Source organism: Sander lucioperca, chromosome 6, assembly GCF_008315115.2.
Source record: "Sander lucioperca isolate FBNREF2018 chromosome 6, SLUC_FBN_1.2, whole genome shotgun sequence".
NCBI classification, from domain to species: Eukaryota; Metazoa; Chordata; class Actinopteri; order Perciformes; family Percidae; genus Sander; species Sander lucioperca.
The window spans coordinates 7,172,380-7,193,705 of record NC_050178.1 but is presented as its reverse complement, the minus strand read 5'-3'; the positions used below and the strand labels follow the sequence as shown (position 1 = coordinate 7,193,705).

General features: G+C 38.0%; 1 protein-coding gene across 13 annotated transcripts in view; it reads left to right on the top strand.

Annotated features, from left to right (window-relative positions):
* atp2b2 (ATPase plasma membrane Ca2+ transporting 2) overlaps positions 1-21,326 on the top strand; it is a 144,647-nt gene that overhangs the window by 95,884 nt on the left and 27,437 nt on the right. For 9 of the 13 annotated variants that reach the window (XM_031301676.2, XM_031301664.2, XM_031301667.2 and 6 more), the window contains 9 exons: positions 3,359-3,616; positions 5,210-5,335; positions 8,510-8,635; positions 9,116-9,148; positions 10,838-10,927; positions 13,366-13,407; positions 15,873-16,040; positions 17,081-17,295; positions 17,724-17,966. In XM_031301676.2, the coding sequence (XP_031157536.1) occupies positions 3,359-3,616; positions 5,210-5,335; positions 8,510-8,635; positions 9,116-9,148; positions 10,838-10,927; positions 13,366-13,407; positions 15,873-16,040; positions 17,081-17,295; positions 17,724-17,966 (1,301 nt within the window). The remainder of the gene's footprint in view (positions 1-3,358; positions 3,617-5,209; positions 5,336-8,509; positions 8,636-9,115; positions 9,149-10,837; positions 10,928-13,365; positions 13,408-15,872; positions 16,041-17,080; positions 17,296-17,723; positions 17,967-21,326) is intronic. The other 4 variants (XM_036002636.1, XM_036002639.1, XM_036002634.1 and 1 more) reach the window with 3 other exon arrangements.

Sequence of the window (21,326 nt, the reverse complement as noted above, 5' to 3'; positions counted from 1 at the left end):
TATGTATGTATGTATATATATATATATATATGTATGTATATATGTATATATATGTATGTATATATATATATATATATATATATATTTATATATATATATATATATATATATATATATATATATATATATATGTATATATATATATATTTTAGGGCTGTCAAAATAACGCGTTAATTTCGATTCATTAATCTGAGAAAAAGTAACGCATTAAAAAAAATAACGCAGATTAATCCATTCCATATTGACGTTTGACCCGGAGCTGCTCTAGCCATTGGACTGTAAAATGAAGGAGGGAGACGAGAATGTGCTGCCTGGATCATTAATTGGAACATTTACTTGTAAAAATCTTCTTCCTGCCAACCCTGGCTACCGAAATCTGGTGCCACTGATATGTCTGCGCTTCTCTCTGATGTACTGAAACAGACCATAGGCAACACAAACACCGCTGCACGTGACGCTAGTTAACACTATACTTGACAGCAGCTAACGTTAGCCTACCGCTAGCTAGTAGCTGGATTAAACATGGTTAAAATGCTGACAGCTAACGCTAAACGGTGTAAAGTTTGACTGTGTTTTACTGTAGAGGATTCAACACCGGGTGTAGGGTGTAACAATCTGTAGCTGCCATCGGAAAAACAACACAGACGGTGCGTTCAATGAAACTGGTAAACTACAGCTTCGTGGTGCATTTGAGTTATTGTAATTGTCCTTTTCCCATCTGGTGGTTGTTTTTGTCGTTCAACAGCAATTTACTAGTGAAATAAGTTATTTATTATTAATTCATTTAATTTTGACCATATGGCCTTAGCAATAAACAAGCCGTTCTTTAATGTCACCGACTGTTGTTTAGTACCCTTTTTTTTTCTTTTCTTTTTTTACTTTCTTAAAAAGTATCGGTTCAGGCACCGTTAATTATGTATGCGATTAATTTCGATTAATTAATCACAGAGTATGTAATTAATTAGATTAAAATTTTTAATTGATCGACAGCCCTAAAATATATATATATATGAATCTAAATGTGCACAATAACTCCTGTGGATATGAATAGATGCCGTTATAGCAGAGTGATTAAGAAAGATATGAATACATACCACTTTGAATCACCTTATTCAGAAAAACACCAAATGGATATGTGTGTGTGTGTGTGTGTGTGTGTGTGTGTGTGTGTGTGTTACAGAGGCGAGATGGGCATAAATAAGGCCAAAGGGATGTGAGGATGTTTTTAGGGCGCCACTTTAACAAGAGCACATCAAACTCATTTTTCACACAAATATTTAATATAATGAATCAAACATTTCTGGTAATTTCCCCCCAATTTGGCCATGAAAGAGTTGCGACGTACTGTAGATATATACTATGTCACGATATTTTACTGCTGACTTTACTGTCTTAGGGATGACACATTTCAAGGGATTTTTCTTGGTATAATAAATTTGGCTAAATGACAGTAACACATATGACAGTAAACCTAACTGGAAATTAAATAAATAAAGATAATTGCTATACATATATAACAACAATCATACACCAAAAATATTTAAACTTCATGTCAAAGAAAAATATAAATAAAAAATTAGAGGCCATAAAACAGTTGACTTGTACTGAAATGTCTATACTGAAGTGTGAAAAGCAAATATCACACATGCATGTATACACAAGCACACATCACACTGCTGGTTTACTGTTTTGTTTATTAATAGGTCTAAAAAATCAACCTTCCAGAAATAGAAGGTGGTGGGATGACTTAATTCTCATTTACATATGAAACAGCCTGGCTGCAGTTGAATGAGGAGGCTCTTAATTGCGTCTGTATCAAACACACAACATGCAACAAAACAAAGCCCTGAAAAAATACTAAGAAAATACTCACAATACTTATAGACATTCATTATTCATTTACATCTCACCCAGTCATAAAGGTTTCTCAATCATCTTCATTATTTATATATTTTGTGCTTTGGGAGGCTTGGGTCTAGGACAATTTTGGCACTTCAGCACCACGGACAGCTACAAATATGCTGCATGACTTAGTGTGTCTTTCTTTGAGACAGGCAGGAACACAGTTTGTGCACACATCCACATGTCTACATACTAAGAGCTGTACAATCAGAACCATGGACAGCTACTACACTCACTTTTGTCTGTCAATGTGCTGCAGCGACCAAACGGGACAGGCTAAACCATCACATCCAATTAAATTGTTTAAAAAAATATATGTATGTACTGCACTAATTTGCTAGTATTTGTTCTTTCAGTGAATTAAATAATAGTAATGATTTGTTCGACATGAAATATTTACTCCTTAGTAAGAGGCTTTAACCATTGTTTTTTTTTTTTTTTTGCAAGATAATAAAATGGCTTCACTTATCACACCCATGCCAGTCTGAATATACTGTTGTATTATCTTTAGGAGATGGGTTAGTCCATGAAAACCATGAATACTGAGCTGTCACGTGTCAAAATCCTAAAACTAACAAATAACATACATAGGAACAATATTTAATACATCATATTAGATAAAATATTAAATGTCTTCAATATGTCTCTCTTTGTGCTAAAACCTACATAAATGCGTGATAACAAATGTGTGCATTGGTACTGGTAGTCTTACAGATCAAGGAGTTTATGTTCTGTGAGTGTATGCAGTATATCCACTAAATTAACCTTCTATTGATCTGAACCCATCTGTAGTGCAACAGTAAGTCCAAATTGCTTCTTGGAGTTTAGTTCTTGGTTAAATCAGACCCTGCCTATGTAATGTCTATCATATGGGGTCTGCACTAGTTCCCTTGTGAGCTATGATAGCTGTGAGAAGCGCTTTATATTCCAAAGCAAATCACCCCACCAGGGGCATTTGAAGTATTTGAGTATTACATGAAGCAGCACAAGGAGGACTAGGAACAGGCCTTGTTTCATTTCCAAATATACCCCAGTCTGTCAGTGCACAGCCAGTAGACTGCAGGGCATTAATTTGAAGTGGAGAAAATAAATGAAGAGGCGAGGAGAAGTGAATTCTCTGAAGGTCATTTCAGCCAGATTTCATTTTATTTTGTTTTTAGAGTTGTCTTTTATATTGCGTACATTGTCCATAAGCAGAGCAATTGCACACACTCATCTCAGTGTGAGTGTGAGTTTTGATTACATCCCTTTGTGTGTCTTTTATTTTCAAAGTGTAAGTGTATAATACACATATACAAGCATGTATACCTGTGTATGAAAATTGTGAGTTGATATCAAGTGTGTAAATGTGTGTTGACAGAATACTTACAGTGTATATGAAAATAGTGTGCTTACAAATGTATGACATCTATATAACGTTCCTTTTCTCCTTCTTGTCGTCATTACCAAACTGTAGCCTGTGCCACAGGGGCAGGTGGGGTAGAGGACGAGGGCGAGGCGGATGCCGGCTGGATCGAGGGCGCAGCTATCCTGTTGTCTGTGGTGTGTGTGGTGCTGGTGACGGCCTTTAACGACTGGTCGAAGGAGAAGCAGTTCCGTGGGCTGCAGAGCCGCATTGAGCAGGAGCAGAAATTCCAGGTGGTCCGCGGTAGCCAGGTCATACAGTTGCCTGTGTCGGACATAGTGGTGGGGGATATTGCACAGATCAAATACGGTAGGTGTGAGGAGGTTGAAAAACTGTGTTTATTTTAGCGTTTACTCAGTTCATGACATGTAGTAAGTGGAGTAAACTCAAATGGGAAATGCTGCTTGGTGCAAATTAATAGTTCATAGAGCTTTGAAACAGAATTCATAAAAAATTGAAAATTGAGGTATATCAAAGATGAGCCACAAGAGGCTTCTGTCCTCACAACCTGTGCTGTTACACATTCCGATGGAGCAAAACAAGCACATGCAAATATTAACAGACAAGTTATCAATGAAGGAATGGATCTTCTGGCTTAATCCAGTTAGTTCCATGACACCACCAGTCGCAACAGCGAAGCTGTTATTGTTTTCACCTCGTGAGGCTGTATCAATGTCAATGTCAATTTATTTATATAGCACGTTTAAAAACAACTGGGTTGACCAAAGTGCTTTACAAGGTGTGTGTGTGTGTGTGTGTGTGTGTGTGTGTGTGTGTGTGTGTGTGTGTGTGGAGACACCTACTGTAGTGGGAACTACCACAGACGTGGTTTTGAGCACCACGATAACTGATAAGTCGCAACCGTGCAAGATGCAGTCACGAAACTTCACGGGTGTGTAGTTGACATCAAAATGAAGGCAGGTTTCGAAAATGGGTGTGGTCTGAGCAAGGGTGCCGGAACTAGGGGGGTATGAAGTATGGACGACTACTACTACTACTACTACTCCTACTACTACTACTCTACGCCCCTGGCAAGAATTGGCTTTGCTGCTTATGTGATCCCATCTCAAGATGGTCTCTAGTTGCTACATCTTAACATCTTTCTGGGGAAATAAAGGTGTAACTGGCACCTTTAGTGTTTTTGTTTACAGTACCATCTATCTTGCAATTTAAAGATTACACATGATTTTGTAGCAGTGTGCAAGGTATTCAGTCATGCAAACTCTCTTTTATATCTATTAATATTGTTGATTGATATATGAGAAATCTATCCAGTTTGCCCTTTCTTACTACTACAAAATATTTTCTATTTCAACCATGGCTTTAATTAAAACACTGAAAAGTTACACTAAAATTGACCAAACCTTTCAGAACAATTTGATAACTTTGATTAACTTTGTTCTGTGTGAAATAATTTTCATGGTTCAGTGGCTGAAATTAGACTTTCAACTCATTTCCAGAGGGGGATTAAAGTTATGAAGTCCACCTTAAGCAATTAAATATATTTAAGCAACAGTATGTTAATGTTGAGAAATTAATTAGCTGCAGACTAGTGTCTCATTACCAGATCTATCTCCACAGCTCTGTGGAGTAAGGTCTGGCTACGCCACACATACATTCTGGGATAGGAGGAAAAAAAACGCTCTGGGTTGTTTGCATTTCTTTAAACCAATCACAAAGAAGTAAGAGGGAGAGTTGCAGGAAGAAGTCTTACTCTATTTGAAAATTCAGGCGTTTTTTTTTTGCATTCTACCTACTGCAGCTTTTAATCAACTCTAACCCTAATCTATTGAACCTTCAAAGTTATCTGAACTATTTGTTGCGTATGGCTATATAAATCAATTCCAGAACATGTAAATGTATCCACTGCAGATAGCAACTCTGCAATTTCTATTGTTGCAGGCGATTTGCTTCCCGCTGATGGAGTGTTGATCCAGGGCAATGACCTGAAGATTGATGAGTCATCACTGACTGGAGAGTCTGACCACGTCAAGAAGTGTGCAGACATGGACCCCATGCTGTTGTCTGGTATGTTGCCAGTCAATGCTCTCACTCGAGATGGATGGGTGTATACTGTATGCCATGTCTTCTGTGTAAAGGGGAAAGGGACAAAAAGAGAGGAGGGGACTCGACTTTGCAACTGAGGACTCTATACTATACTTCACCTCTTACGTGTTCACCTCTTCTGTCTGGCTTACTGCTGAGTTTTAAGTTAGCAAATTTTTTCATCCCCTCAACTACAAAATAATTGTTTGTATTTATTGATCTGCATGTAAATCTTAAAGGTAAATGTTGATTTGTTTGCAAAATAGAAAGCATTTGGATTTAATGAATCTCTTAAGCAAGCCCACAACTACCTGTTACGCCATAATGTTAAAACCTTTTATTTCCATCCTTTGCCTCAAATAAATTACAGAAGTAGAAATACTAAATGTTTATGTAATAATTGTGAATGTTTAAAATTACGTTAGAGGCAACCATGTTAATGGCCAACAAAAAGCCTCAAATTTTTCATTTATATATTGAGGTTTGCCTGCCATTACTTATTGGGATTAGGTTTGGTCTGCCTAGCTCCTTTTGCAAAATCTATTGTGAAAACCAAATTAATTATAAGTCACAGTCATGGCATTACCTCGGACAGAAGACAAAACGTTCTTAAAGGGGTGATAGAATGATTATATAGGGTATTTCACACTGTTCCTTAAGGTCTCCTAATAGGGTATGTAACATTGGTTGGGCTGAAAATGGCCCGGGTGCTGTTCTATGCTCCCTAATGCAACCCTGTGGAATAGCACTAGAGAGAAACAAGAGGTTTTCTCCCTTATATGGTATGCTCATGAATATTTAGATGAGCTGCGTGCTATTGGTTGGTTTACAATGACGCATGCTGCTGCAACATGACAAGAGAGGGGAGGGGCTGCTCCTCTCAGCATACGGCGCTGCCGGCTCCTCTGTTCCTCACACAGAACAGAAGAGAGAGAGACCGTGACTGTTTTGGCAGCCACAGGAAAGAATTACCTTGCATGCTCGACAGTACTGGCGTCTTTTCTACAGAAAGTCGCTGTGTTTTCTACAGAAAGTCGCCAGATTTGTCGCCAGTCGCTTTTGTGAAAAAAGTCGCTAAACTCATCAACTAATGTTACTGTACAAAGCACCAGAGACAGTTTAGTTACAGTTTAGTCATCCTCCAGTGTGTTGCGCACACACACACACACACACACACACACACACACACACACACACACACACACACCAATGCAAAGTTTCGACACTTTTATTACAACTAGTGTTGTTGTAATGTTACCCTTTGGACATAAAAAAGCTCCACTAGTTCAGTGTCTCTGTTCAGCGCGGGGACATTTAGCAGAGAGTGAAGCCCACAGGCACACAGACCGAGAACAGCACAACAGCAGCAGCAGCAGCAGCAGCAGCAGCAGCAGCTTCAGCAGCACACCGCCCATTGCAAGTCCTCTGCACCGCCGCGTTAGATCTACAACTCCTGCGCCATTGCCCGCATTGTAAATTAATGGATTAATATCAGGGAACATGCCTGCCACACTCGCAGTTACCCAGTAACTAGACCACCAACTACCGCTGACCTGACGGAGCTCCACGACCGACAGCATGGTGCTCTGTACCCAGCGCACAGTCATCTTTTCTGGGGTAACTTAACCACTAAGTACCGCTTACCTGGAGCACCACGACCGGCGGCAGCTCGCGTTGAAATGTGAAAAGTATCAGCATTCCCTGTGCAGCCTGGAACACTGCATTTACAAACATCCTTGAAAAACTTCCAAACTTTCTTCTTTGTAATTCCCCTGGAAGTGCAAAGCTCGCAGCTAAACTAGTGTCTGACATCTACTTGACCTACATTCAGAAGACCAGTTTCTATGTATGTCCTATTTACTCACGAACTGTCGTTATTCAACTATGACAAGGTAAACTTGGTTTTGCATTCTATCACCCCTTTAATTATAATCTAAATGTCAGTGCAGAGGACACTGGCGATAGCCAGATGAAGACACTTTTTTTAATCAACTATCCCTCTTTATTTGACACTAGAATTTGAAAAAAATTTGAAGAATATCATTGATAACAGAAATGTGGGTTAATCTGATCTCACATCTTAGTTTTTCCTGTGGATAATTAGCTGTGTGCCTTTTTGCTGCCTTCTTTAATTAGCCTCATATTCACCCACATCGGGTCGCTCTCTCAAAGGTTAATAATGTTCTGCGTGTGTATACTGTACATATACACATATACAAAAGTGTAGCGTATTTGCACAGTGACATGTTTTTACTGCTTTTGGCTCTCTACTCCAGCATATTAGATTTAAAATTAAACAGTGAATGATAATAAAGCTCTTACTTTTGACTTTAATGATGTTTGATATAGTGATGTAGAACCAATATAGAACCAAAGCAGCCAATATGTTTTCAAGAGCAAACAACCAGTTGTTCTTGATTGACCACATGAGTCATACAGTAGGTGTGTTGCAATAAGAGAGAGCTGTTATAGAAGTATACACTGTACTATGAAATTGGAACACACTGTAAGACAATAAATACTTTTACACTTTCATACTATACAAAAATTATTTAAGGCAAAATTGCCCAAATCAGGAAATTAAAGGTGCCTGTCTTTTTTTATTATAAAGCAGGTCGAGGTGCTATATAAAAACTGTAAAAGTATCAAAACGCTTAGTCCACTGAGAAATGCACACAGCCCGTATTCAGAAACAGTGCCTTTAAACGAGCTGTCAGGACTTCTGTACGGTTGAGATGTCACAACTATACTATATATAGGTAGAAAGTTCCTTTTCAGGGCCGTTACAGTCATTCCCCGGCTGCAGTGATGGTGCAGAGACACAGAGAGCGCAGATGCGGAAGACCTGGAAATGCTGACCAATCAGAGCAGACTGGACTTTTTCGGTAGGGGGACTTAAAGAGACAGGCACTTAAACGGAGCGTTTCAGAAAGAGGGTGAATATAGGTATATTCAAAGAAGACAGTAAGAGAAAAATGTTGTGTTTTTTGAACATTAAAGCATGTAAACAAACAGAAACCCAAAATACAAGTATGAACCTGAAAATGAGCCTGATATGGGACCTTTTACAATCACCACAATCATTGCAGGAACACTGAAAATAAATCTCATCTAGCTGTAATATGTTATTATTACACCCTGCTGCGCTTTCTCCAGGCACCCATGTGATGGAGGGGTCAGGGCGCATGGTGGTGACTGCAGTCGGTGTCAACTCTCAGACTGGAATCATCTTCACCCTGCTGGGGGCCGGCACAGAGGAAGAAGAGAAAAAAGAAAAGAAAGGTAAGATCATTATATCATGGAATTATCGTTTTTTTATATAAACATGCAATATTTTTCTGCAATTCCTTCAGGAGTACTGAGGTAATTTGTTCTTTTGTTAGTGTTGCTCAGCAACATACCCTTGCAAAAGCTTTTTCTCATTTCATTATCTTATGTCTCGAAGGTCAAACAGTGTGCTCTCAGTGCATAATGTCAGTCTTTTTACCTGTCTTGTTCATCAGAAGGGTTATAAACAATACACTCACAAATGTCCACCTGTTAAACTCATATAAACAAACATTATATACAAACCTTTTGTTGGTATTCCTGGCATTCGTAGTACGTAGTACAGTACCTGACAGTAAACCTCTTTGCTGAATGTGTATAAATACTGTATGAAATAAGTATTGGTGGTACACCTGTAAGCTGCAGTATCCAGGTTCTGTGGCTTCAGGTGCATTATTGTCCTTACTCTCTTATCCTTCCAAATTCAATTCAAAGGAGGGGCAGTGGAAGACGGACACCAGAATACAGGTAGAGTATCACCTTTCTCTGACCCCTGGGAGTGGTACTTGATTCTTTTGACCTTTAACCCCTAATGATTCCAAGTAAACCACTGTCACTCTACACCCCTCCTCTGTAGCCGAGCACCCTTACCCCAGTTTAAACTTAAAAAGAGAAGCCTCGTCCTCACACTGCATCTTTTTAAGTGTTGACAGATGACACATTTCACAATGCATAATCCTCTCCCCATATAACAGGCACTGCACTCATCAAACTAACTAGCTAGCATTCAACATCACTCCTGTTTCAAAGATGTATTGAATGCAGACAAAGGCTGTCAGACTCATCTCATTTCTGTATGACAGAAAAATGACATAAGAGCTGCAGCCCTGCATGTGTATAGCACATGTACCAGCAGTAGAGAGTGAAGTAGTACTATACAGTATAAGCTTTTATAACATGTTGTATATATTGTAACATGATGATATTTTCACATGAACATACATATGTATGGCTGGCCTAATAAGTACAACTTTTACAACTTAATTTAAATTTGTATTAAAACTACACAAATATAACTTGTTAAAGTTAGGATTACCTTTGGCAGCTAAGACTTTTTCAAATGATCACATCAGCACACTGTAGTTTTATTCAGATGGATTTTCTGACAAAACACTGCTCATGTTTACATCAATAATTTGCACTAAAATCAATGGGGTGCTGTGTCATTAAATAAAGCAATTGCTTTTCAATGAGATAATAAATGTATAAGAAAAAAAGTATAGAATTGTGATAAAACGAACAAGCTACTGTAAGTCATTGTGTTTTTGTTAACAATGAACTCTAGACAAAGAGCCTATAATGACACAGGAAAACAATTATTGACCTTCAATTGAATTTCCTTTTACTAGTAATCATAGTTTATGTGACTGCTGTCAAAAGGCATTAGCAAATCCTTGCCTGATCTATTCCAGGTTTTGAAAACCATAAGTATGACTACAGGGGGGCTAAGGCAAAAATGTGGACACCTTCTCATATTTACACTAGTACAGTGAATCAGCCCCATCACTTAACTGCTTGGCACATGTGTATTTCCCTGGCTAATACGTTTGCCCTTTTACATTTTGTTTACTTTGCAGGGGAGTTTATTTTCAGATCGGCTATGCAACACCTTTTAGCTTATTTGTTTCAAATTTCTACTCAAATTTTATTTTGTGCTTCTAACAGATATTACATGAATAACATGGTTTAAAATGTGGTATTGTTTACCATACATGTAAGATATATACAGTATATTTAAAAAGAATTCAGTAGATGTGTGGCTCTGGATTCACATTTGTTTATTATATTGTTTTTCCACATATGTTTAGATTTCATCTTTCATGTCTGTCCAATGTTTCACTTGTTTGCTTTATTGGCATAACATTTAGTAACATATAGTTACATGAATAATAGATAATAATTATATAGATAATAATGATAATAATAATAATAATAATAATAGATACATTACACATTTTCAAACCACACTGATCACAACACTACACTTTAGTATTCACATACAGTCTACCTATGCTGAAACTCTTAAATGTGCTATAACCATGTTATTTCTGTTCATTGTCTTGTGTGTGGACATGCATGTGTTTGTGTGTGTGTGTGTGTGTGTGTGGGCGCGCGTGTGTGTTTTTGTTTTGTGTTTGGTTCATTGTTACTGGCTAGACTCCCATCCCCCTATCCACCCCATCGCAACTATAGCCACGGATGGGGCTGCAGGCTTTAATGCCCCTGGCATTGCCAGCCTTAATAATGGTAGGTTGACAAAACCTCTGATATCTGACGTCTGACCTCTTTCTGTCCTTTGACTTCTCCTATCTTCTCCATTTTCCACCTGCCTCCTGTCATGGATGCCCACCATCTGCTCTGCTCTACCTTTTCTTTCTGTTGAGTTGGACCTTTTTGTATCCATATCGTCAATGCACGTCCTCTTGTAGTTGAAACAATTCTTGTGTTTCTTTTTCTTCTCTTAATGCTATATTTTGTTGTAATGCTTTATACTGAACATATACTATATACTACATAGCTCTCTTGGAAAAATATTTGATGACTTTTGGATTTGGTGGTTCATAAATAAAAAACTAAAACAAATAAACTCATTAGGTCTCTGTAATGTTAAGACGTGAAAACCTTTTGAGCCTTTTTATATTCATTCATAAAAAACATTTTCTGAAGGATAGCAAAGATAACTTTTGTGAAGTTTTGCAACATTTGAAGTGGTGAGTCTTTAAATTAATAGTTAATTGTTTTGAGAAATACACTTATTCCATTTCTTTTAAAAGTTAGATGAGAAGATTGATACCACTGCTAGGCAATAAATAGCCTCGTACATAAGCCCCACAAAGTGTCATTTTTACACTTTGTTTTTTGTATCAAATTAGAAAAAATGAGATACAATGTGTTTCCAGTCTTTATGCTAAGCTAACTGGCTGATGGTGGTAGTTTCACATTCACCTTACAGACATTCTCATTTTCTTATTTAACTCTCTGCAAGAAAATAAATGTTTTCCCAAAATGTAGAAATGTCTTTAAATGTTGTTGTAAGGCTATTGTATTTTTTTGGCCAGTTAGTAAATTAATTGTTATATTAATTCATTTTCTGAAAGTAGACAAGACGCTAGCCGAAGAATGGTGTCAAAATCCTGCTGTTGGGCCACCTCCTGTAGTAGAGTGTCCTCTGAGATCACTTAGTGCAAATCCTCCATTTCTGTGTAAGCTGGTCGAGATGCAAAATATTAACTTAATTCATTGTTGCACTGGGTTCTTTCTTATCCTGGTCTCCTTGGAGAGCAACCACAAAATGTTTGTACTCAAGGCAGGAGGGTCGTGATTTGCACTGTAATGATGACCTTGTGCTGTCCTGCGCTGGAACAGAGCAATTTGTTATCTTCAGCTTTATTGTGACTCCAGGGAACTGGCTAATGTGGAAGTGGAGAACGAGCAATTTATTCTCCACATACATGATTCTGAAAGAAAATCTCGTCTTCCAGCTCTACCTGAGTAATTTCCTTTGTGGCATTTCAGAACAAAAAGTACTGAATGAAAGATTTTGTGCAATTTCTAGCCTCCACTGAGACAAACAGTGCAGATCTCTGAAGTATAGCCTGGGTAGATAATGGGACCAACACTGCAGAATATAATAAATGTTTTCTTAATTAGTATATATGTCTACATGTCTTATTTTGTAAACATTACGTGAAAATGTAGTTTTAAAGCACAATACAAGAAGTACTGTGTGTACTCTTAGCAGCTCTGTTAGATTATCAGCAAATTGATTCTGCAATTTAAAACAAAACTGTGTTATTGAAACGCACATTTAAATTAAGTTCACTCTAAGTTCGCTTCTTGTGTAAGCAGAATCCAACAGCATAATAAACTCACTGTCCCTGAACTTAGATTTCGAGTTTCCTCTAGTTGTTCTTATGTAACTTCGCCATGTGGGAGGCTTTTCCTTCTGGCTCTCTCTCTATCTCTCTCTCTCTCCGGGTATCTCTCTTTCTCTCTCTCTATGTGTGTATTGTTCACATCTCCAGTCTGCCTCCCTCTAAGCGTGTGATGTTGCATGTGCTTCCTGAATTTTCCTCTTATGCTTGCTGTCTCTTGTTTGCGTGTACTGTGCGTGTATATGCTGTGTGTGTGTTTGTGGTGTACTCTCCCCCACGTCAAGTGTTTAATGTAATGCTGTATCTACTGTACAGTATGTCTTGATATCTCATTTTATACCCTGATGACTTGACTCCTATTGTTGATAATATGTGTGGAATTACCTGTGCCCATAGTGTGAGTATGTCATTCAGAACAATATTTGAAAACATAAGATTCTGCAGAAAGTGTGCAAAAAAAAGTTGTACGTGATTATATCAAATTAAAAGGCACATTAAACATTTTTAATTACCTGATTATTTGCGTATGCAAAAAAATAGTGTCTATTAAAACCCCACTTAATACAAGAAAATCTGCACACTACAGTATTTGTCTGTAGCCCATTGTCAATATATGTAGCTTCTAGTTACATTACATCACTTACATATCACAAGCCTTTCTATGTGACTGTCACAGAGACGTTGTATTAAAAGTCATTTTCCTGTCTCCCTGTTTTTGGTTTTCACTGTCTGTGCTGTCTCTGTGATAACCTGTTGACTTGTCTGCTTTGGTTATTTTTGTTGGTATTGTCTTGTATGTCTCCATCATAGGTAAAATGCAAGATGGCAATATGGAGAGCAACCAGATTAAAGGTAACCAAACCATATCTTTCACTCTCTCCTCCTCTGCCCCATCTCCTCCTCCTCCTTCCCTCTCTTCTTCTTCTCATCGTTTCCCTTCTACGGTGTAAGCTCTGGGTCAAACAGGTGGGAAATCCTGCATTGCTTTATTTATTTCAGCCTTTATTATATTCTACACTCTTAATACCTCACTTTGTCAACTTATTGTGCAGTGCTTATTTAGATTCCAACAGACTTTAACAACGTGTACCACTGATTTAGTAAATCCCAGAAAATGTGAGTGCTTGACCCAGGTTTTACCTGCAGTCGTATTAGGGTAGAACATCCCTTCTCTTCACTCTGTCACTGATGTGTTGTCCATGGTCTGTTGTTCTGTTGTTCTTGTTGTGTTGTTGACTTGTCTTGTTCTCTACATGAGAACAGAAAACTGTCCCTCAACTATCGTATCTGCCTCACTCGGCTGCCCTTTCACACCAAAAACACCCAAACTGTTCTCTTAGTACTCATTGTATAACCTACCACACCCTGGTTTCCCCCTTTCCACCGTTTGAAATTGAATTTCAATTGAATTGAAATTTGCCCCATACAATATGGCGTAAATTGTCTGTGGGTATGACGTGTTTGATGGTGTTTGAAGGTGTCCTTCAGGGATGTAACTACAGTAATGTTTATTTCTTATTATTGTTAATAAATCAATTTCAATTTAGTCTGTGAAAAAAAAATATATTCATGAAAAATGCTCATGAAAGGTAAAAAGAGCTCAATGGTGTTTTAAGCCTCCAACATCACCTTCCAGGCAGCTAACCCTAACCTCTTTTGCCACGTACAGTTGGATACAAACACTTTCTGTCTTGTGTCATGAAAAACAAAATGCACAACCAGAGAGACATATGACAAATGTAGAATAAAAGTTTTTTTGTGAAACACATGCCTCATTGTGATTGGAAAACTGGGCTGAAATGATTCTTGTTAATGGGCTACATTAACAGAGAAGCAATGTACTGTATGTGTGTGTGAGGGGGGTAGAGATGGAGACAGAGTGAGGTAATTGAGGATTGGTTTTACAGCCTGAACAGAATTATTTATTTATTTTACACAGAAAATAGGAAATCTTGGTTTTGCCACACTATAAAACAGTTCATACAGTATAAAGTAGATAGAATATTAAGTAATCTCAACGTGTGAAGATACGTAGATTACGTATAGGTTAAATACATAGATCACTATATTTTAGCAAATGATCATTAAGAAACGTTTGGATTTGTGGATTTGGATGTTTTGAATAGCAGAATCAGTTTTATTCAATTTTATTCTTTGTGCAAGACAAGGACAGTCATTTCAAATACATGTTACAGTCTGCAGCATACAGTAAGTGTGTTTTGCATGTTCTAGCCTCCTCCCTGATATTTTTTGTTTTAGTAAAATGGACAATCACATTCATATACAAGGTTCTACTATTTGGGAAATTCCAATTATTACTGTAGTTTCTTGTCATTATAATACTAAAAGATGAGCTTTGTGGAGTTTATTTTTTATTCTGTTGACAATTTCTCATGCAGTTCTGTAATCATGTTATCACCAGAATAGAAGCTTATTTATATCACCATAGTTGATTTTAAAGCATTGCTGCTATTTATGGTCTATACTGTACATCACTCAGTGGGTTAAGGCTTAAATATATTTCTGGCTTGCTTTTAGAATTTGAATCCTCTACACCTCTCTCTTTCCAGAGTAAAAACAAAAAGCTAAAAAGTAATGTTTTGTTATTTCAGTACATTTGAACAAACCACCAGAAGCCTTGAGACTCTGTTTTGGACTGAACCGATATATAGTCTCCACTTCAATTTATTTAAATTTGTATCTTTATTGTATTGAATTATGTTTTTTTTTATCCCTTTATGACTTTTTAATCTTTCTGTTTCTTTTCTGGTTCTTCGTATTTTAAAAAAATATATATTTTAAGTTTTACTTGTGTGTGAAATGCGCTACACTGTGTATAAGGTTTCCTTATATAGGCATCTAAATAATCTGTGAACATGGCTTGGACCTTAGATGTAGGACCACTGAATTATTCATGATTTACTGTAAATGTGCTTGTGATGAAAAGAAAAGTGAAGCTTGAATGATGAGGAACAGTGTTTCCCTTATTACAGCAAAAAAATACCTACATTGTCATAGATTTTTTTTAGTTTTTATATTCTATACAGAAACAAGGTCCACAGCCTGTTTGATTTTACCATGAAGACAATGCAGGGACAAACAAAAACAATCCTTATTATGGTATGTGAAAGCATACATACAAATTAGTTCCCATCTTGTCATGGGACGTCATATGATCTCTTCTGGATTTGAAATCTTAACTGAACCTAGTGCAACACCTGGGTGTTGACGCCTGACTTCCTGTTTCTCTTCACTCCCTTGGTCTAATTTACCTTTCTAACACTGCTGCTGCTGTCTGTTTTTTGTGGTGTTCACAGTAAAGAAGCAGGACGGAGCAGCTGCCATGGAGATGCAGCCTCTAAAGAGTGCTGAAGGTGGAGAGTCTGATGAGAAAGAGAAGAAGAAAAGGGTGCATGGTTCTAAGAAAGAGAAATCTGTGCTCCAAGGGAAGCTGACCAAACTTGCTGTCCAGATTGGCAAAGCAGGTACAGCAAATTGCACACAGACAAGTCCATTACTCAGTCAAGCAGTTAAATCAGGGACAACAGGGCACTGAGCCATCATCCTGTCTATCAAAGCAAGATGTTGCACTGATCAGACTCACTTCTTGGCTACTTATAGCAATCAAAGTAGTTGAGAAGAAGGCTGTGTCTGAATTATGGAACTGTAGAGCCACTTTATTTTTCAATCTGGCTTTTTCACAATTTTACAATCCATACCATAATTAATCGTTCGTGCAATTTAAAACAATGTATGAGACCAATGATGTCTATAACACTTGCAGTGGCCAGCAACACTTTTAGTAACAGATGCCCACATGCCATTTATGCCCACACTGTGGGTGTCCTTGGAGCAGCAACATAGTAGTTTTACTGTTGAGCAAATGATAGCCATAAATATTACATACCTTAAAATACTTCATGCTAAATGCAGTTGTTTCTGGACCAGTCTGGAAGAATTGGAATTCCTCAAAATATTCCTTAATACTGTAAATGTTTAGGCAGGAAAAAAAAAACTGACTGCCAAGGCTTTCTTTTAAGGGTCGTCTTTTTTTTGTATCTCAGTAAAAAGTTAAGGGTTTCTCAATTTCTGAGAATCCCTTAAAGAAGTCCAGACCTGGTTTGTATCTACCTGACACTGGGTGTGCCTCTTAGCTTTCAGAAAATGAATAAAGAGCCCATATATACTTGAATGATGAAACTTGTATAGTTTACTTGACTGCATTGTATTAACACTATGCATGCTAATGCATCAGCCTCTATTAAAGCAGAACGTGTCACATGTTCTACTGTGTATGGATGGACAAACAGAGCCAGGAGAGGTTTGACAGAACTCTACCTGCCATTTTTGATGACTGCAACTGTCTCTCTAGACTCTGTAGTAATTCTCTTATATTTATCTGTAACAAATTAAAACTCATCCTCAGCACGTAATTATTTTTTCCAACCAAAGCTATAAGTCACACTCAGACACTCATCTTTTGACATTGCGTTGCTCAGCTGACAACCTTTTGTATCTTTTTCAGGTTTGCTCATGTCAGCCATCACAGTCATCATCCTGGTCCTGTACTTTGCAATTGACAACTTTGTGCTGCAAAAGCAGCCTTGGCTGCCAGAGTGCACTCCTATCTACGTCCAGTACTTTGTCAAGTTCTTCATCATCGGTGTGACTGTGTTGGTGGTGGCCGTGCCGGAGGGGCTACCGCTGGCTGTCACCATCTCCCTGGCCTATTCTGTCAAGGTGAGGAAGAACAGTGAAAAACATATTGTGCATACATTTAGGCACTGCTATACTTCTGCGCTTAGGGCTGTCAAACTGCACATTATACACATTTAGTAGTGTATTCATCAATGCATTGTAAGTTAATTCTCTAACTTACAGTGCAGTGTACCGTAAAATATGCTAAGGGGATCAACTTTTGTTTTCTTTCTTTTTGTTCAGTTTTGTGAGAAACAAATTATGTCTGTGAATTAAATAAGGATTTTAACATACAATGTGAGCATAAGCATCCCTCTTTTTGTATTGTGGCCATTATAGCCAGTAAAGTTTGAGCATTGCCTGTACAGCTAATTCAGTCATCCATCTACTGTAATAGTCCAGATATTTAAAAACATTTTCAAATATATATTGCAACACATCACAATGATCGTGGCATTTCCTACCAACAGAAAATGATGAAAGACAACAACCTGGTGCGTCACCTGGATGCATGTGAAACGATGGGCAATGCTACAGCCATCTGCTCTGACAAGACAGGCACGCTAACCACTAACCGCATGACGGCTGTGCAGTGTTACATGGGAGATGTGCACTACAGAGAAATCCCAGATCCTGGAGCACTGTCACCCAAATTACTGGACTTACTGGTCAATTCCATCTCCTTAAACAGCGCCTATACCACCAAGATACTGGTAAGCCACCTATAGTTACTTTAGAGGCCTTTCCTCTAGGCGTCGAACATGAATGTTAAATAGGAGACATAATGTTACTGCATCTGAAAACATACACCTAAACATATTGATTTATTTATCTCTTACAAAATGGTAACTACAGTTAGTCTTTCATTTGGAATTTGATGATGAGAGCAGCCCTGAAACAGTGAGACAGCTCTGCAGTGCTTTTTTCCTCGGCGAAGCAGGCAGTCTGTGTCCTTGGCGGCTGCTTTAGATTCATCAGGCATTCACTCAACTTGTCACCTTGAGAACGGTTGTTTAATTTTGTACTATCTGATATTCAGAGCATAGCAGACTCTAATTGAATCCAATCTGTCTAAGTGCTGGAGATTGTCTCTTGTTTACAGTGAATGCAGCAAAGATACATTTTCTTTAAGCCAATTAGACCTGTATGCAATAAGATATAGAAATATAGATTGATAGATAGATAGATAGATAGATAAATAAATAAATATATAGACAGACAGACTCACACACAGACTATTACATGTTCTAATCACAGAATCTATAATTTGTTTGCATAGATATTCCTCCAGGCCACAGGCTTGACACATTATTTCCAAAATAACACAAGCAGAATTACTCTAAAAGAAAAGACTGTTAGAGCTATATGCATCACTAATAATTTTCCTGGCATGACTGTGTATACTCACCAGTGCGCATGCGCGCGCACACACACACACACACACACACACACACACACACACACACACACACACACACAAAATACACACACATTCCATTTGTGCCTGTCTGTGTGTTGCTAGTCTTGTAAACCCCTTTAGAGTCTATCCATTGATGGCCGACCAGTTGACAAATAGCCTAATGGAACTTGCATGGGGAATGAGCTGAGCAGGCAGGACATCTGCGATAGAAGGATCCCACAGATTTCACCTACCCCTCAAGGCACGAACACAGTCTTGGTGAAAACAGTATTGGTCACTGGGTTTCTAAGATGGAGAGCGACATACTTGTGTTTACTCTAGTTTTAACGCTGGTCACTGCATGCGTACAAGTAGCATAATTGTCGGACTCTCAGGCTTTATGCCAGAGTGATTTTTTTATCTGCACTCACACAGCACCTATCTAAATATAAAAAAACAGCGACAAATTTAATTTAATTCCTCAACAATGTACATGGTTTATTTATTCCCATTTATCCCTACTTTCCCTGTGTTGAAAAAGAATGGACATGTCTCTCCACAAAGAATGTTCCTCGTTAAATAAAGGCTTATTGTCAAAGCCAGGTTAAATCTGACTTCTCACCACACATGCTGCAGTTTCCATCTGCAGACAATATACAATAGAGCTCTTTGAATTGCTCAGTGTATCTTACAGTTCCATATTTCCTCCACTTGCCAAATACCAAATAGCGACTCTTGACCCGGACCAACAGCCTGGGTTGTAGTAGAAGTCTGTAGAAGTCTAGTCAGACATAAGTCAGAGTCAGAGCATCGTTGAGATGATGTTAGGCTGAGTCCAGATGGGGGTTGAGTCCAAGTTAAGACTTAGGCCCAAGAATCAAAACAGTGCCCATTCAATATCTGCGATATAATTTCAATTACTCAGTACTGTCCTTTCGGTTTTAGAGCTTTTGAAATGTGATATGCTGTACACTGAGCAGAAACCGACTGATATAACTCAAGTGCCTTCGAAAATACAAATTGAGGCGTTTTACTGTATATGTACATTTGCCAAAATGTAGCATTATTTGTTAACACTGTGATTACAATTTTGAGAAAAAAATATTTTATTAAAAACTAACAAGCTAACAATGAAAGTAAGATATAACACTACTTGTCTAACATGAGAATACTTGGTTTTTAAATGGCAAAGAAAAAAATATGGGAAATAAGCAAGAACAATGAGGCACTTGATATTTAAGTATTTTGCGTCTCTGTTGAGAACTGACTGTAACAGATGAGAGTGGTGGCCAAGACAAGAGAAAAGCTCTAGCAACACATTACTGTAAAGACCTATTTAAAAAATATATGAGAAACTATGAGGTTTCCCTTTCCCCACAGCATTTCTTTACCAAGACCCTCTACATTAACAAGACGTTATCCCTTTTGAAAAACCTGGAGTTATGCATTGCAGCATAACATCAGACTATTGTAGCTCCATAGCTGCTTAGCTCAACAGAATCAAGCACCGACAGAGTGCAGCTTAGACTTGGTAGATTAAATGGCACATTCAGTCTGTTTTATAATCTCTTCATTCATAAAAGAGGTTACCTCATGCACCAAAGTAGCACCAAACTTAGAATGAACTTCAAATGATATCATCTTACATACTTGCACGTTTGTTACCTTCCATCAACAGTAATTACATACACCATGTGTGCACTGTACCACTTAGCTACCCAATTGACGACATTTATAATATACATCCAAATGTGTTCATTCATGCATGCATACATGTATGCACAAAACATACATGAATAAATATAGTACAGCACACAAAATCTATCCCATAAACAGTAGAAAGGACAGTACATGTCAGCATTAATGCATTTATTTACTGAGAGCTCCTATTAGTATGAAGGAAAGGCACAAAGGGAAAGTAAGACTGAGAAGGACAGATATACTTAAGGAATGAAGTGAACTCGGAAAGAAAGATGCAAAAAGGGACATTTCTGAGGAATATTTAGTAAATCCCCCAGCCGCCCCCACTCCCTCACCGCCACTCCAGCCCTGCTGTATGCTGGCTGGTGTGTTCTTATATAAGAGGCCAATCTTGTGGGATGCCAGGATGGCTATGGAAGTCTTTGATGGCCACTACACAAAGGCAAAAAGGCAGGCTTTGATACCCGTATCAGTACCCCTACTGCCTCGCTGGCTTTATAATACAGTGAGTGGTGTGGCTTTGCTTATTCCGTCAGCACATATCGACTCCAAAGTGGAGAATCCTCATCCTTGAGGGAGAAATTCACACACATTTGCGCAATGAATCCATGCATACAAACAGTATAAGCTCACACATACTGTACATGCATATGCTCGTATATACTGTATCCATGTGCACATGTACACATATTCATACATTCTGAAAAGAATGCGTGCACACATGCATACAAATAGGCACACCAATTTGCCTTGCATGTTTCTTGCAGACAAGTCAAGCATGATACAGAGCAATTTGTGAACAACATTCAGTGACATTAATACTGTATACTGACGTAACTTCAACATGCGTCATTGCCAGTGGCAGTGAGGCCCCATAGAATTAGCCGTGCTTCTTTTGTTTTTCTTTCAACTTTGACTTCACATTCTTAGTTTTTTCATTATGTATTAGATGTATTACATGTGTCTATAGGAA